The 16,703-nt window shown below is 44.7% G+C and overlaps 1 protein-coding gene across 1 annotated transcript in view; it reads right to left on the reverse strand.

The window, feature by feature from the left end:
* Positions 1-292: 292 nt before the first annotated feature.
* Positions 293-16,703, reverse strand: part of LOC147103230 (amine sulfotransferase-like) — a 44,071-nt gene continuing 27,660 nt past the window's right edge. The window contains exons 3-7 of the mRNA XM_085963140.1: positions 14,165-14,291; positions 12,090-12,184; positions 1,311-1,488; positions 462-555; positions 293-338 (exon numbers count right to left, since the gene is read on the reverse strand). Of these exons, the coding sequence (XP_085819266.1) occupies positions 293-338; positions 462-555; positions 1,311-1,488; positions 12,090-12,184; positions 14,165-14,291 (540 nt within the window). The remainder of the gene's footprint in view (positions 339-461; positions 556-1,310; positions 1,489-12,089; positions 12,185-14,164; positions 14,292-16,703) is intronic.

A 16,703-nucleotide genomic window follows, 5' to 3' on the forward strand; every position in this document is an offset into this window, starting at 1 on the left:
AAAGAAAAGGCACATTGAAGTAATGGGCTCAGGTCTGGGGCAGCAGCCAAAATGCTCACTCAAATGGACACAGGGAAACCCAAGTTACACAGGCATGGCACTGGTTAGGATAAATATGTGCTGGTAGTAAATAGCAAATAGGAAGGAGATCATAAGAGAGAGTTCAAAATTAAAGTCAAAGGTTCCGTGGTGGGATGAAGTTCACTTGCAGATAAGGTGGAGTCAGCTTGGAGCATCAACGAACTGATGTCCAAGTTTGGAGACAGGTGTGGAGGGCGAGTGAGTCCAGGAGCTATTTGAAGGGTAGAGTATCAGTGCGAACACTGCTAGAGGTATTTCTGTGGAAAATAGAAAGACAAGGAGGTGTGGAGAATCGAGCATCAGCCAATATTTAAATGTTTACAACATTTTTAAATTACTGCTTATTTGGGTAAGAAAGCAGATCAATATCGTAGTCAAACTTCAAAGGGAAGTCTCCCATCCTCTCCTGGTAGATGGAATCAAACCATTCATTCTGGGACACTAGAAAGTGATTCTTCCAGTCTCCAACAACCCCTAAAAATTAAATAATCCCAGAATTAAACTTTAAATAAAAATAATAATGTCCATATCACATCAAGTTAGAATTAGTAACAGATTAACAATTCCTAATATGATACAGGTAGAAGAATGTGTATCAGTACAATACTGAACCTGGACCAAAAGCACAGACAGGGTGATTTTGTGATCCAACAATCCCAATGGGAAGTGGAGCTCTTCGGAAGTGCATCTTGGGAAAGCATTAAAATGAATGGATCCAAAACCATGGACTGTGCACCAACGATTTCCTGAGATGTACATCTTGAGAGCATCCGCACAGCCGGGAGCATTGGGTTGTGGAATCACCCCCAGAGAGTGTAAGTAAAGGTCAACTGTACAACCATTCCTGCACCACTTGAAGCGTTCTACAGTAACGCTTGTATTATTTTCCATTTAAGGAATAAGCTTGATGTACATTAAGCAATAAGCTTTGATGTTGTAAGTAAGTCCAACAATATTTCTCAATTTTGGCGCAGAATCTATCCCAATGGGAACTAATTTCAGATACTGACTAGTAGCCACAAACATTTAGAAAATCTAAGAAGACCATCACTGAAGATCATTAATGGTGAAAATGCTCAATCACAACCAAATTATTTTTACATGCTTCCTATTGATTTTAAGTTTCTTGCCATTAAAATAAGGACTAGAACAGAGACCAATCTGTAAAACAAACTTAAGGCTGATGTGTACAGACCTATTCCTTTCCTGTGATCAATAGCATTACTCACCTTTTCTGTAAAAAGAGCCACTTTTAGCATCGAACAGCTCCATTACATTTTGGTAGTTGGTTGCAGGGTTCTCCTTCATATGGTTAAAGGTGCAGTGATCCAAAATTGACTCCAAGGTTTTTCCATCCAACTTCTTATTAAGAAAAATTGCAACTTTTTCTATCACGCTCCTGAGATCCTTTAACAAATTATAGTTAGGTTACTCAATTATAAATCCAAAATAGAATTCCTTTATAACACAGATTAACCTGACTAGCAGTCTGCTACTATCAAAGTATATATTCAACAACAACAACTTGTATTTATATAGTGCCTTTAACGTAGTAATACGTCCTAAGGTGCGTCACAGGAGTATTAAAATACAAAAAATCTGACATCAAGCCACACAAGGAGAAATTAGGGCAGGGCAAAGAGGTAGGTATTAAGGAGCGTCTTAAAAGAAGAAAGAGAGGTAGCGAGGCGGAGAGGTTTAGGTAGGGAATTCCAGAGTTTAGGGCTTAGGCAACAGAAGGCACGGCCACCAATGGTTGAGCGATTATAATCGGGGATGCTCAAGAAGGCAGAATTAAAGGAACGCAGATATCTCGGAGGGCGGGGGGAGGTTGGGGGGGGGGCTTTGGTAGTGGGGCTGAAGGAGATTACAGAGATAGGGAGGGGCGAGGCCATGGAGGGATTGCTTAACCAGGAGCCAATGCAGGTCAGCGAGCACAGGGGTGATGGGTAAACGGGACTTGGTGTGAGTTAGGACACGGGCAGCTGAGTTTTGGATGACCTCAAGTTTACGTAGGGTAGAATGTGGGAGGCCAGCCAGGAGTGCATTGTATTGTCAAGTCTAGAGGTAACAAAGGCATGGATGAGGGTTTCAGCAGCGGATGAGCTGAGGCAAGGGTGGAGACAGGCGATGTTACAGAGGTGGAAATAGGCGGTCTTAGTTATGCTGCGGATATGTGGGCGGAAGCTCTTTCAACCACTAGCAAACTTAGCAGCACAATCTTGAATAAAGATTAATATATTTTCTGTACTCTGCCTCACAATTGCTTTAAGTCAAAAGTTTTTTCAACGTAGTTGCTAACACTTAAGTAATAATTAATAGCCATTGTGTCAGCCGTGGCTCAGTGGCACTCTCACCTGAGTCAGGCAGTTGTGGCTTCAAGCCCCACTCCAGAGACTTGAGCACACAATCTAGGCTGACATTTCAGTGCAGTATTGAGAGAGTGCTGCACTGTTGGAAGTGACATCTTTTGAATGAGACATTACACTGAGGCCTTGTCTCTCCCTTAGGTTGACGTAAAGGATTCATGGAACTATTTGAAGAGGAGCTTGGGAGTTCTCCTGGTGTCCCGCATCTAGCATCATCGAAAAAACAGGTTATCTGGTCATTTATCTCAGTGCTATTTGTGGAACTTCGCTGTGCACAAATTGGCTGCTGCATTTCCCCTCATTACAACATAAGAACATAAGAAATGGGAGCAGGAGTAGGCCATTCGGCCCCTCGAGCCTGCTCCGCCCATCAATAAGATCATGGCTGATATTCTACCTCAACTTCACTTTCCTGCACGATCCCCATATCCCTTGATTCCCTTAATATCCAAAAATCTATCGATCTCTATCTTGAATATACTCAACGACTGAACCTCCACAGCCCTCTGGGGTAGAGAATTCCAAAGATTCACCACCCTCTGAGTGAAGAACTTTCTCCTCATCTCAGTCCTAAATGGCCGACCCCTTATTCTGAGACTGTGACCCCTGGTTCTAGACTCCCCATCCTCCCTGCATCTACCCTGTCAAGCCATGTAAGAATTTTGTATGTTTCAATGAGATCACCTCTCATTCTTCTAAACTCTCGAGAATATAGGCCGAGTCTACTCAATCTCTCCTCATAGGACAATCCCCCCATCCCAGGAATCAGTCTGGTGAACCTTTGTTGCACTCCCTCTATGGCAAGTATATCCTTCCTTAGGTAAGGAGACCAAAACTGTACACAATACTCCAGGTGTGGTCTCACCAGGGCCCTATATAATTGCAGTAAGACGTCTTTACTCTTATGCTCAGATCCTCTTGTAATAAAGACCAACATACCATTTTCTTTCCTAATTGCTTGCTGTACCTGCATGTTAACTTTCAGTGATTCGTGTACAAGCACACCCAGGTCCCTCTGAACACCAACATTTCCCAATCTCTCACCATTTTAAAAATACTCTGCTTTCCTATTTTTCCCACCAAAGTGGATAACTTTACATTTCTCCACATTATATTCCATTTGTCATCTTCTTGCCCACTCACTTAGCCTGTCTATATCCCCTTGCAGCCTCTTTGCATCCTCCTCACAACTTACCTTCCCACCCAGCTTTGTATCATCAGCAATCTTGGATATATTACATTTGGTCCCCTCATCCAAATCATTGATGTAGATTGTGAATAGCTGAGGCCCAAGCACTGATCCTTGCGGTACCCCACTAGTAACAGCCTTCCAACCCGAAAATGACCCGTTTATTCCTACTTTCTGTTTTCTGTCTATTAACCAATCCTCAATCCATGCTAGTATATTACCCCCAATCCCATGAACCCTAAGAAGGCGCTAATGGGACGCAAAGCAACTAGCGCCCGAGCGCGTCGATGTTTGCGCCACTCGCGAAATTGACCAGACATTTTGCAGCAGCATTAAACACTACCGCCACGATCTCCTGCACTCACAGATCGTGATGTCATTCGCGCGTGCAACGCCATGGTAGCGCCCCGGACCGGATATTGAGTCGCGCCCCCTGCCTTACCACCTGCTGCTAGGAACGACAGGTAGAGGGGCCATTGACTGCACGCATGTGACATTTTTGCACCACGCATTCTGAGAGAGAGAAAGAGACTTTTGGAGAGATTCAACGCTGTGTGAAGGAGTTTTGGGTACTGAGCAGCACTTTGCAGGATTTGACCTTCATTGCAGCAATTTAGAAGAGACTATGGGGGCTGCACTGAATTGGGGCGTCGTCCTGCACCTGCAGAATCGGAGGCAGCAGAGACGCAGAGAGAGAGTGGCAAACATGGCCAGAGTGAGGAGGGCCAACAGGCCTCTGCACAGGAGCCCTTACCCTCCAAGGGTATTCAGGGAGCAATTCTCATACCTTCATTTGTCTGAGGAGCAGTGTTTGCCCAGGCTGCGCTTCAGCAAGGAGGTGGTTACTGAGCTCTGCCACCTGCTGCAATCAGACCTGCAGCCTCAACTGAGGACCAGGCGTCTCTGTCGGTGGCAGTGAAGGTGACAGCGGCTCTTAATTTTTATGCCAGAGGCTCCTTTCAAGCTTCTACTGGGGACATCGCCAATATCTCCCAGTTTGCTGTCCATTGCTGGAAACGATTGTTGTATCTGGGAGGTGACAAATGCCCTGTCTAAAAGGAGACGCTAGTACAACTCTATCTCCATGACCCGGGCCAAACAGCATGAACGTGCATGTGGCTTTGCTAGGATAGCGGGCTTCCCCATGGTGCAAGGCGCCATTGACTGCACGCATGTGGCATTGCGGGCACCACATGAAAATGCAGAAATATTCCGAAACCGCAAAGGCTACCACTCCTTAAATGTGCAGTTGGTCTGTGACCACACACAGCTCATACTCGCCGTCAATGTCCGCTATCCTGGCAGCAGTCACGATGCTTTCATGCTACGCCAGACTGGTGTGCCAGACCTTTTCCAGGCACCGCATCACCCAAGTGGATGTCTCCTCGGGGACAAGGGTTATCCACTCTGCACCTGGCTGATGACACCACTCCGTAACCTCACCACCCCTGCCGAGCTGCGGTGTAATGAGAGCCATATCACCACCAGGAACATAACTGAGCAGACGATCGGCGTGCTGAAGCAACGGTTCTGCTGTCTGGACCACTCAGGAGGAGCCCTGCAGTACTTTCCTGAGCGAGTCTTCCTGTTCATAGTTGTGTGGTGCATGCTTCACAACCTGGCAATCCTGAAGACCCAGCCAATGCCACCAGGGATTGGTGCACCACCTGAGGAGGAGGAGGAGGAAGAGGAGGAGAAAGAAGATCAGCAGCAGCACCAACGTGGGAGGGATGCGCACAATGTTGCCACTGCAAGGGCCATCCATGAACGGCAGATAAGAAGCCGCTTCTAGGCCCCTGCTCAGAAGATGGCTTCTGGCATGGAGAACAATATCATGGAAAATAACCTGCACCCGCTACTGCTGGCCAAACCTGGGATGATTGCAAAGGCCAAAAATGTACATTTGAATACAACAACTTTTTTCTGTGTGTGCCATTTATTCAGGACAAACACTTAGAAACAAACACAACAAATCATGAACTAACAGAACTGGTTCTCACAAGATGGAGATAAACGGCAAAACAGTAAACAAATGTAATCACACGAACCTCGACCTTTACTACAAACATTCCCACCATTTATTTAGACCTCCTACTGTTTGCCCTTCGAGGGTGATCTCCATCCCCTGTGTACTTCCCCCCTTCCCACCCTACTGCTCCTCCGTAATGGGACCCCAGTGTCTGCAGCAAGGCTGGTGGAAGGCTGCTGAATCTCAGATGCAGAGACTACAGATGCCCTTGAAGGACGCCCTCGACCAGCTCTGGGCCTGGAGGGCCCGGCTGCAGACTGCACCAACTCTGCATGGGCGGCAGCAGTCTGGGCTGGCTGTGTTGCAGGCGGTGGCAAGTACCATGGAGAAGTGCCAGTGGTGGGAGCAGGAATGCTGTCATCCTGAGAGAGGACAGCACCTTCCTGCTCAACTGACACACTGGCACTCCCACGGGGCAGTACCTCAGCATCCGGAGCAATCTGCTCGAGCACAGATTGCTGGCCTGCTGCGGCACCTTGAGAGCCCCGGGACAATGTGGCCGACCCAGCGAGGATGGCAGCAGTCAGTGCTTGCGTGACATCAATTTGAGACCGCATGAGAGCAGTCTGAGGCTGGATGTCACCAGCTAATGACTGAATTGCAGCATTAAGCCGTTGCGTTGCATCGGCCTGTGCTGCAGCAGACTGCTCCACACTCCTAGCCAGTCCTTCCATGCTTTCGGGCACCCTTGCCATTGCACCCATGAGCTCAGTGTGCATGCTCAAGGCCTGGCTATTCATGGCTGCGATGCTGCGGTCCTCATCCGAGTCCAGTGCAGCAGGACTCGCTTGCCTACTCGCCCTCCAAGGAGATGCCCCCGAGCTTCCCTACCCCAATGGCATTGCTGCAGCCTGCTGGGTCCCGGAGCTTTGCCCTCATCAGACCCTACCCCCCTGCTCCCCTCCAGGGAATGTGTGGTCCCAGTGTCAGCATGGGCTCCCTCGGGAGACGCAGGTGGTGAGGCTCCGAATTCTTCTTCCTCCTCGCCTGGGGCGTCGCTGCCACTAGTAGGTTGAGGGACAAACTGGTCAGCTGATGGTTCACTATCTGAAAGCAGGGAGGTACAAGAGTGGCTTTAGCATCAGGGCAGGGGGGCAGAAAGGGAGCAAGGACTGGAGACATTTAGTAAGTTGGATTGAAAGTGTAAAAGGCTGGTATTGTGAGGGGCAAGTGGAATGAGAGAGGAGAGAAAGCTGCTGAAAATACCATTGCTGTCCCCGAGGGGGTCGACCTCTCCAGCGGCCACGGCACTTATGACCTGGCTGGCAACGATCCTGTGCACGCGCTCCTCCAAATCGCTGAGGGTGTGTAGGTCAGCCGGTCCTCCTCCCGTGCGTTGCTGCTGCCGCCTGTTATGAAAGAGCTTGGCCTGCAAGAAAAAGGACGGCGTCTGAGTGAATGGGCAGCCATGTGCTTGCCTGATATGCCTCCCATAGTTGAATAGCCCTTAATGTATGCAGCCATGTGCTTGCCTGATGTGCCTCCCATAGTTGAATAGCCCTTAATGTATGCAGCCATGTGCTTGCCTGATGTGCCTCCCATAGTTGAATAGCCCTTAATTTATGCAAGGTGTGGAATGTGCGTGTGTGTTTTATGAGATGGCCATAGACCTTGGATGAGTGTTGGGAATTTGGGGTTTTTAAACCCTCTGGGCACAGAGTGAAGTTGAGATGGAGGGATGTAGAGGTATTGAAAGGCAGCCACTCACCCTGACCTCCCGAGTGAGGTCCTTGAACTTCTTCCGACATTGGGTGTGGGTCCTCGGTACCAGGCTCCTCGAGGCGACGTGCTGATCCACCTCCCTCCAGACTTCTGTATTCACGGGGCAATGACCTCCTGCCACTCTGTGGGTAGAGCATTGCCCGTCGCCGCTCCACAGCGCCAACCAGAGCCACCAAGGCCCGGTCGCTGAAGCGCTGAGCTCTTTCCCTGGGCCTATCCATTCGTGGTTCCAGCAGAATTGATGTACAGGTCTCTCCAGGCTGAGATTCAAGGCTGCAATGAGCAGGATGTGGTTGGACAACAACATCGACCCTCCCCTTTACGAACTGGCTGGTGCCAGTCTGTCTGTGTTCCATTGCTAACTGACATCTCCTGAGCTTCGCCAGCGCTCTGAGATAGCGTCTCGCTCCTCGGAGTTAGCGCCTTAAGATAGGTGTGTAGCGCCTGATATAGCGCTCAAATCACCTCCAGGGGTGATAGAGGCCAAGTTTGCAGTCGAAGGTGATAATTAGTGCCAAGTGCTAAACTTTGCGCCCGGCTGATAATAGCGCCCCAAACGGGGCGATACCGAATTTCTCCCCCTTTCTCTCTACTGTCTTTATTCCCTCCTTTATTATCAGGGTTGCCCCTCCTCCTTTTTTCATTCTGCCTGTCTCTTCTAAAAGTCAAATACCCTGGAATATTTAGTTCCCAACCTTGGTCACTCTGCAACCACGTCTCTGTAATGGCTATTAAATCAAACCCATTTAGTTCTATCTATGCTATTAATTCATCAATTTTGTTGTGAATGCTTCGTGCATTCAGATATAATACCTTTAGCTTTAACTTTTTTTTATTTTTCCCCTGATGTCCCTTTAGTCACTAATGCCCTATTACCTTTAGTAATCTTTTCATCCCTTCCTGACCCACTCTGCTTATCTTTACCTAGATCACTACTCTGCTCTACAGCCTTGACATTTCTCTTACTGCTTTTGAATTTACCCTTTCCTGAATCCTCCCATCTCCCCCAACAGTGACTACACTTCAAAAAATAATACTTTGTTGGCTGTGAAGCACTTTGGGATGTCCTGAAGTCAGGAAAGGTGCTATTTAAATTTAACTTCTTTCTTATCTGCTGAAGGGAAAGATGCAGACGGTCACACACCTTAGTTGGGGGCAGAATGAACTTTTTACTGGGACACAGCTGCTTTAGCTCAGTGTTGGAAACATCAGCGGGATCAGCCAGTGGTAAAGCTCATGCACAGTGTCCAGCAATGGTCGTGTGACAGATCTCGTGGTGCAAGGTAGTTTGGCCAAAAGGTCAATGCAGACAATTCAATACCAGCCAGGCTGTACCTGCAAACTTCACAAGATGCCAGATACTTCATTCTTAATTTTTTAGTTGAATCATCAAGTGTTGCAGTTACAAATATTTGGGAATCATTTGTACGTCTTAGTTTCACAATGCTGGCAGGGTAAGTGCTTAATGACTTTTTCCCTGTGTCTCCATTGTCCCGCTGTGCATTCTGGTAGTGGAACGCAGATAAATCAGAAAAGTAGCTTGAAAGGCCCGTTTTCCAGCCAATCAATGCTCAGGACTTGAATAATTGCCTGGCCATGACTACAATGAGAACAGATCAAGTTTAACCATAGAAACATAGAAGATTGAAGCACAGAAGAAAACTATTTGGCCTATTGTGTCTGTATTGGCTCTTTGCTAGTTCCATTCACAACTAATCTCACTGCCCCACAATCTCTCCATGTACATATACATTCAGTAAAGGTACATTACATCTGGCTTGAGGATCTTGGAGAAGAGGGTACATCAGTGTTGCATATTCACAAATCGCAAAAAACCAACAAATATCTCTCTGCTTTAGATATTTATCCAATTTTCTCTTAAAAGCTGCAATGTTCTCTGCCTTAATCATTCCCTGTGGCAAAGCGTTAAATGCTCCAACATCCCCCTATGGAAAGAAATTCTCCTTAGTCTCGTTGTGACCATTTTAAGTTGATGACCCCTCAATCACTGATTACCCAACCAGAAGAATTAGCCTTTATCTCTTCACTCTATCAAAATGCTTCATAATTTTAAATAACCTCTATTCACTCTCTTCTTATCCTTCTCTGATCCAGTGGAAATACTCCCAGTACAGGTAGACTATCCTTTATCCGCACTTCCGAAAACCGAAAATCTCTGAAAACCGAAAGTTTTTTCGTGGAGCGTAAGTCGTGCGCACGACATGACCCGAGTGGCGCAAAACATGACCTGATGCGGCCGATGCTTGACCCACGCAGGTGTGAGGCGTCAGTTGTGGCTCAGCGCTGTCACACGTGCGCCTGCTGCTCTCTTTGATATTTGTTGGTTTTTTGTGATTTGTGAATATGCAACACTGATGTACCCTCTTCTCCAAGATCCTCAAGCCAGATGTAATGTACCTTTACTGAATGTATATGTACAGGTATTTAGCTTAGTTTGTACCTGTATATGTTTGAAGTTTTATTGAATGTTTTCCTTACAAATAAACTGTACTAGAGTATTTATCCCTGTAATACTATTTATAGTCTTTATTTATCCCACTCACGTGTGAATATTCATAAGGTTCGCTGCAGAAATATTAATGTGGTGGCCTACGGGATGCTGCCGCGTAATACCTTCTGAAATCCGAAAATTTCCGAAATCCGAAACACGGCTGGTCCCAAGGTTTTCGGAGAAGGGATAGTCTACCTGTATATTGAGTCTCTCCTCATAACTATACCTTCTCATCCCTGGCATCATCCTGGTGAATCTACAATGTGAGCTCTCTATGACTTTAATGCCCTTTCTATAACAGGGTGCCCAAAGCTGCTCACAGTGCTCTAACTGTAGTCTGACCAATCTTTTGTATAAATTCATCATTACTTCTTTACTCGTGTACTCTATGCTCCTATAAATAAATCCAAAATTCTACTGGCCTTTTTTTACTCCAAAATTAAAGTGTCACTGCCCAACAGCTTGTCTCATCATCAGCCCTGGGAGTGAAATGCTGCTCTGATGGCATAAACTATATAACACTGTAAAGACTGAGAACTCTCCCACTGCTACCGAACATGCCGAAGGGGCTAAATAGTTGGAACATATCAAAATGGTGCATGTTAGAAGTTTTGTGTCTGCCTTAGCTAGTCTCTCAGCTACAGTTGTGCTGACCACTCCCATAAGCTTTCTGAGTGTGTAACATTCGGCTGTGAGAACAATATCTAGTTATACGATGCGTAGCCCAGTAGTGTAACAATGGGAGCCCCTTATGAACTGAACTGGATTTCATATCTTTCACAGGTGCCCTCGTGTGCTTTTCCAATCTTTTCGAAGGCAGACTGAGAAATACTTGTTAATGTGAGCCCAGATACAAATCATGAAGCTGTTTATTTCAGAGCAAGTGACCATGCAGAGTTAGAGTCAAAGCAAATTCCACTTACTCAACTCAATCTCACTTTTCAAAAACATGAGAAAAAAGTAACAAACTATGAGCCTTGTCCCTTTCATGGACTGGCTTGCTTGTTTTTGGAAGACTATTTTATTTGATAAGATTAGAAGAAATAGAAGCTGGAGTACAGCCCCTCGAGCCTGCTCCGCCATTCCATAAGATTATGGCTGAACTTCTACAGCAACTCCACCTTCCCGCGCTAGCCCCATATCCCTAGATTCCCTTAGTGCCCAAAGATCTATCATTCTCAGTCTTGAATATTCTCAACAACTGAGCATCTTCATCTACTGGCAGCCAGAATGGGCGGGTAGTGAACTGACGGAATTTAAATGAGTTTCCAGCGTTAAAATAGCCTGGGTCTGAAACTTAGGCCAGCGAGTGTGTTTTGCACTCGTCCTAACCCCATCCAGGTTAAAATCAACCCCCAACATAACTTAATCCCAAAATCCTTTCTGTGGAGAAAATAGTGATGAAATGAGACAGTGAATGTACTCAGATCTGACTCTACTCAACTGAATCTGAACATATAATTTTCAGTCAATCAACATACTGAATTTGGTATATGACAGAAGAACATTGATAGATAACAATATTCTAAAAATAGCCTGTATTTCATTCACGCATCTGGGCCAATAGATGGAACCTTTATTAGCGACAGAGTGCTTCACCTCAGTAATAAGGAGGACAACAGAACCACACTTTGTCTCAAGCAAAACCTGTGGTCCAGACCATCCTGCCAAAGAGGAGGTGTGATGGTGGCTCACAGCAGTCGGAGTGAATGGAGAGAAAATAGAGCAAAATGAAAAGGAAGAGTGAAGCAAAAAAGAAAAGATAGAATTAAATTTCAGAACAAGAAAGGAATTCAGAAAAAATGTAACCATCAGAGGAAATAATGGGGGTGAAATTGGTTTTCGGTGATAGCTTAAACTGGGCAATAGTGAATTGCTGGCCCGTTTTATACCCCGCCCGATTTTTTTTCTATTGACTTCAATCCAGTACAAAATCAGGCAGGGTGTAAAACAAGCTTCCGATTCACTATGGCTCGTTTTCCACAATCACCTCATTTCAATTTCACCCCCAATATATTTTAATGCTTAAAGTTTTCGTTTGAAGAACCAAATTAAACATCATTACAATTCATACAAAACCGAGAATCAGAAGATTTAACAATATTCTCCCTGCTGTAATAGTATCAGGTCCGCATAATTCATGATTTATTCAAACATCTTTAGTTACCACATATAAGTATCACTTACTTTCTGCATATCCTCGTATGTCACAAACAATATGTCAAGTTCATCCTTGTGGCTATACCAGTCTCTGATGTGGTCAAACCAAGATCCATAAAACACTTAAAAGATAAATAAGTGTGGTGAGTAAACAGTACTACAGAGCACCTTTACTACAAAGAGCCATAATTTCCACATTTGTTCCGATCCATAACTACTTCAAATTTTGCTGCAGTTATTCCTTTAAAAAGATTGCAAGCATAGATGTACAAAAGACAAAATGGCTCTATTTATGCATACTGTCAATTTTCCATTTGCACATAAATGGTCAGTGCCCAGCGTACATTTGATTTACATAGTGCCCCACAGCAGACCACAAAGATGCTGCAAATTTCTATGACTTTTGAAATGTAGGTGCAAACTATACACCTGAGCATTGATCTTTTGCTGCATATGTAACTTGTGCAACATTAGACAGCAGGATTGTAAACTCAGTTTCACTTACAAAGTATGGAACGGAACCCTTTTCTATGGTAGTCTAGTTGTAGGTTACATTTATGCCCTCTGCTGATGTTGGAAGGATTATTGATCCATGGGCAGAAGCATGGCAGATGCAATATAACATGGATAAATGCGAGGTTATCCACTTTGGTGTCAAAAACAGGAAGGCAGATTATTATCTAAATGGCAATAGATTGGGAGAAGGGGAAGTGGAACGAGACCTGGGCGTCCTTGTGCACCAGTCGCTGAAGGTAAGCATGCAGGTGCAGCAGGCGGTTAAGAAGGCAAATGTTATGTTGGCCTTTGTAGCGAGAGGGTTTGAGTACAGGAACAAGGATGTCTTGCTGCAGTTGTACAGGGCCTTGGTGAGACCACATCTTGAGTATTGTGTGCAGTTTTGGTCGCCTTATCTGAGGAAGGATGTTCTTGCCATGGAAGGAGTGCAGTGAAGATTCACCAGGCTGATACCTGGGATGGCAGGAATGACGTTCGAGGAGAGATTGGGTTAATTGGGCTTGTACTCGCTGGAGTTTAGAAGAATGAGAGGGGATCTCATCGAAACGTATAAAATTCTAACAGGACTAGACAGACTAGATGCTGGAAGGATGTTACCGATGGTCGGGGAGTCCAGAACCAGGGGTCACAGTCTAAGGATAAGGGGTAAGCCATTTAGGACAGAGATGAGGAGGAATTTCTTCACCCAGAGAGTGGTGAACCTGTGGAATTCTCTACCAAAGAAGGCAGTAGAGGCCAATTCATTAAATATATTCAAGAAGGCGTTGGATATATTTCTTAAGGCTAAAGGGATCAAGGGATATGGAGAGAAGGCAGGAACAGGGTACCGAATTTGGATGATCAGCCATGATCTCATTGAATGGCGGAGCAGGCTCAAGGGGCCGAATGGCCTACTCCTGCTCCTATCTTCTATGTTTCTATGTTTCTATGTTTCAATGATGAGGTCAATTCTTAGTGTAGTGGTAAAGGTGCACCAATGCTCCCTGGTGATGTAGTGGGGATATGTTTATGATACCTGATGGTTTGTAGAAGCCTCAGAGCTAGTCCACGATTCCATACCCAAATTTTAGGAGCTCCTATGCAAAGGGGTGATGTCAGGTAGGACTTCTTCATGCAAAGGCTAGTGGAAATCTGGAACCCTCTCCCCTAAAAGCAGTTGAGGCTGGGGGTTCAATTGGAAATTTCAAAACTGAAATTGATAGATTTTTTTAGTCAAGGGTATTAAGGGTTATGGAACCAAGGTGAGTAGATGGAGTTAAGATACAGATCAGCCATGATCTAATTGAATGGCGGAACAGGCTCGAGGGGCAGAATGGCTGACTCCTGTTCTGATGTTCTTATGTAAAGCCCCAAAACATAAATATTTATCTTTACTACAGGGAGATATAAAACCTCACTAAAAATATTCAAAATTAGCTTATATAAATCCATTAAATATATAGCACTAATGTCTTTTAATTGTTCTGTACGCATATAATGTTGGTTCCAAAATATAAAGAATCTTAAATGATCTGACAATTTTCAGCGAAATATTAGCACAAGTAATATTTTTGGTAAGAGCTGAGCAAAACTGTTAAAAAAATTACCATTTCCTTCAGCAAATTGCTCCAGAAAGTGCTGAAAATCCTTTGGCGTCTTCAAGAAATGACCGTACTTGTGAAAGTGATAGGATGACACAATCACATCCTTGGGATTTCTGGCAACATAAATGATCTGGGTTGGGAAATAAATACAAGGACAGCAAATTCAGGTGCCGTGGATTTAGTTCAGTCCATACTGGGCCACAACCTACCCAAACAATTGAATTTATCTATTTGTCTCAACATTTTCCCCACCCTTGCTCCATTCCTTCTATTTTGATTCTGTGTTTCTCTCCATTTTCTTATTTTAACTGATTTGTCTATCTGTTTACAGAATGTAGGCCCCAACTTCCTCCTATCTTATAGAATCGACACGTTGCATGGGGGATTACAATCAGGCCTTTGAGAGTAAGAAAGAACACTAAGCCCGTTCACAAGATCACCAGGTACTTATGGATCAGGAAGGCCCTCTTAATTCATCCATCCATAAACATACAGCATCCAACTGATTCCAGTGTTTCTTTCTAGTTATTTTCTGTCTTTGTATGAAAAGCACTTCCTGTTATCAGTCCTAAATTTACCTTTTATTATTTTGAACTTGTGGCCCCTTGTCCAACTCTCAATTTAATTTAAGGTAGCATTCAGGATTTATCTTCTCCATTCCCTTGACTATGTTATTTTCCTCCATAAGATAACCACTTTAAACCCTCCTTTCCATGCTGAAAAAGGCAAGTCTCTCCAGTCTGTACTCATAACGTAGTCCTCTGCCAATAGGGATCAGGCTCATGGCTCTTCATTGCCTATTCACATATTTTGTCCAGTTTATTCTATGAGATTCCTCCCCAATTTCACTCCCCCACCTAATTTGGTATTGTCAGCAAATTTGATTAATTTGCATTGAGTTTCTGAATCCAATTCATTGTTTGAATTAGATACAGTAATGGTCCGAACACACAGCTCTGGGGCACCCCACTCAGTACTCCCACACCCCACCTAGACATGTTTTTTTCATTCGTTCACGGGATGTGGGCGTCACTGGCAAGGCCTGCATTTATTGCCCATCCCTACTTGCCCTTGAGAAGGTGGTGCTGAACCATCTTCTTGAACCGCTGGTATACATCTTTGTAGCGGTTGTTGATGCCACTGAGTGGCTTGCTGGGCCATTTCAGAAGGCAGTTAGGAGTCAACCACATTAATGTGGGTCTGGAGACACATATAGGCCAGACCGGGTAAGGACAGAAGATTTCCTTCCCTAAAAGACATTAGTGAACCAGGCGGGTTTTTACGACATTCCGGTAGTTTCATGGTCACCATTACTAGCTATTTTTTAATTCCACATTTATTTAATTAACTGAATTTAAATTCCCCAGCTGCCATGGTGGGATTTGAACACTGGATCATTAGTCCAGGTCTCTGGATTACTAGACCAGTAGCATAATCACTATGCTACCGTTCCCCTCAACAAGACTTCTCTAACAAGCACCCATTCTTTTCTATACTTCAACCTATTTCTTACTCATTACATAAGAACATATGAAATAGAAGCAGGGGTGGGCCATTTGGCCCTTCAAGCATGCTCCGCCATTCAAGAAAATCATGGCTGATCTTCTACCTCAACTCCACCTTCCCTCTATGGCACGTATATGCTTCCTTCGGTAAGGAGACCAAAACTGAACACAATACTCCAGCTGTGGTCTCACCAGGGCCCTATATAATTGCAGTAAGACGTCTTTACTCTTATTCTCAAATCCTCTTGTAATAAAGGCCAACATACCATTTGCTTTCCTAATTGCTTGCTGTACCTGCATGTTAACTTTCATTGATTCGTGTACAATGACACCCAGGTGCCTCTGAATACCAACATTTCCCAATCTCTCACCATTAAAAACATATTTGCCTTTTCCATTTTTCCTACCAAAGTGGATAACTCTACATTTCTCCACATTATATTCCATCTGCATGTTCTTGCCCACTCATTTAACCTGTCTGTATCCCTTTGCAGCCTCTTTGCATCCTCCTTACAACTTACTTTCCCACCTAGCTTTGTATTGTCAGCAAACTTGGATACATTACACTCGGTCCCCATTCTCAAGCTCTACCCTGAATCACAGTTAGCATGACGATGGATCTGTATAGGAGCAAACCACTGGGCAGCAGTGAGATCAGTAATCTATGATCTAGACCCTGCAGCCTATCAGATTTCTAACCCAAAGAGAGCCCTTAACCTTCGGACTCACACAGATACGAGCTCACCAGTGTAACTGGCACTTTTAGTGCACTCCTCGTCATTCCGAAAGACGTAAAAAACAACTTCTCACACTGCACCGTATTTCAGGTTCCCAATTGAATTACTAGATTTATTCATATTCATTTTAACAAGTAAAAGCACAGACATGTCAGCACAATTTTACACAACTCTCAGGCTTTACATAACGCACTCTGTTTTTTGCACCACAAATCTCTCTGTCCCTCCATAGAACCATAGCGGGGGAAATTGGCTTGCGCCCCAAAGGCTAACTTCACCAGGGCGCTACTATTAGCACCC

The sequence above is a fragment of the Somniosus microcephalus genome, chromosome 20 (genome assembly GCF_052327205.1).
Source record: "Somniosus microcephalus isolate GS21.2 chromosome 20, FLI_Smic_1.0, whole genome shotgun sequence".
Classification (NCBI taxonomy): domain Eukaryota; kingdom Metazoa; phylum Chordata; class Chondrichthyes; order Squaliformes; family Somniosidae; genus Somniosus; species Somniosus microcephalus.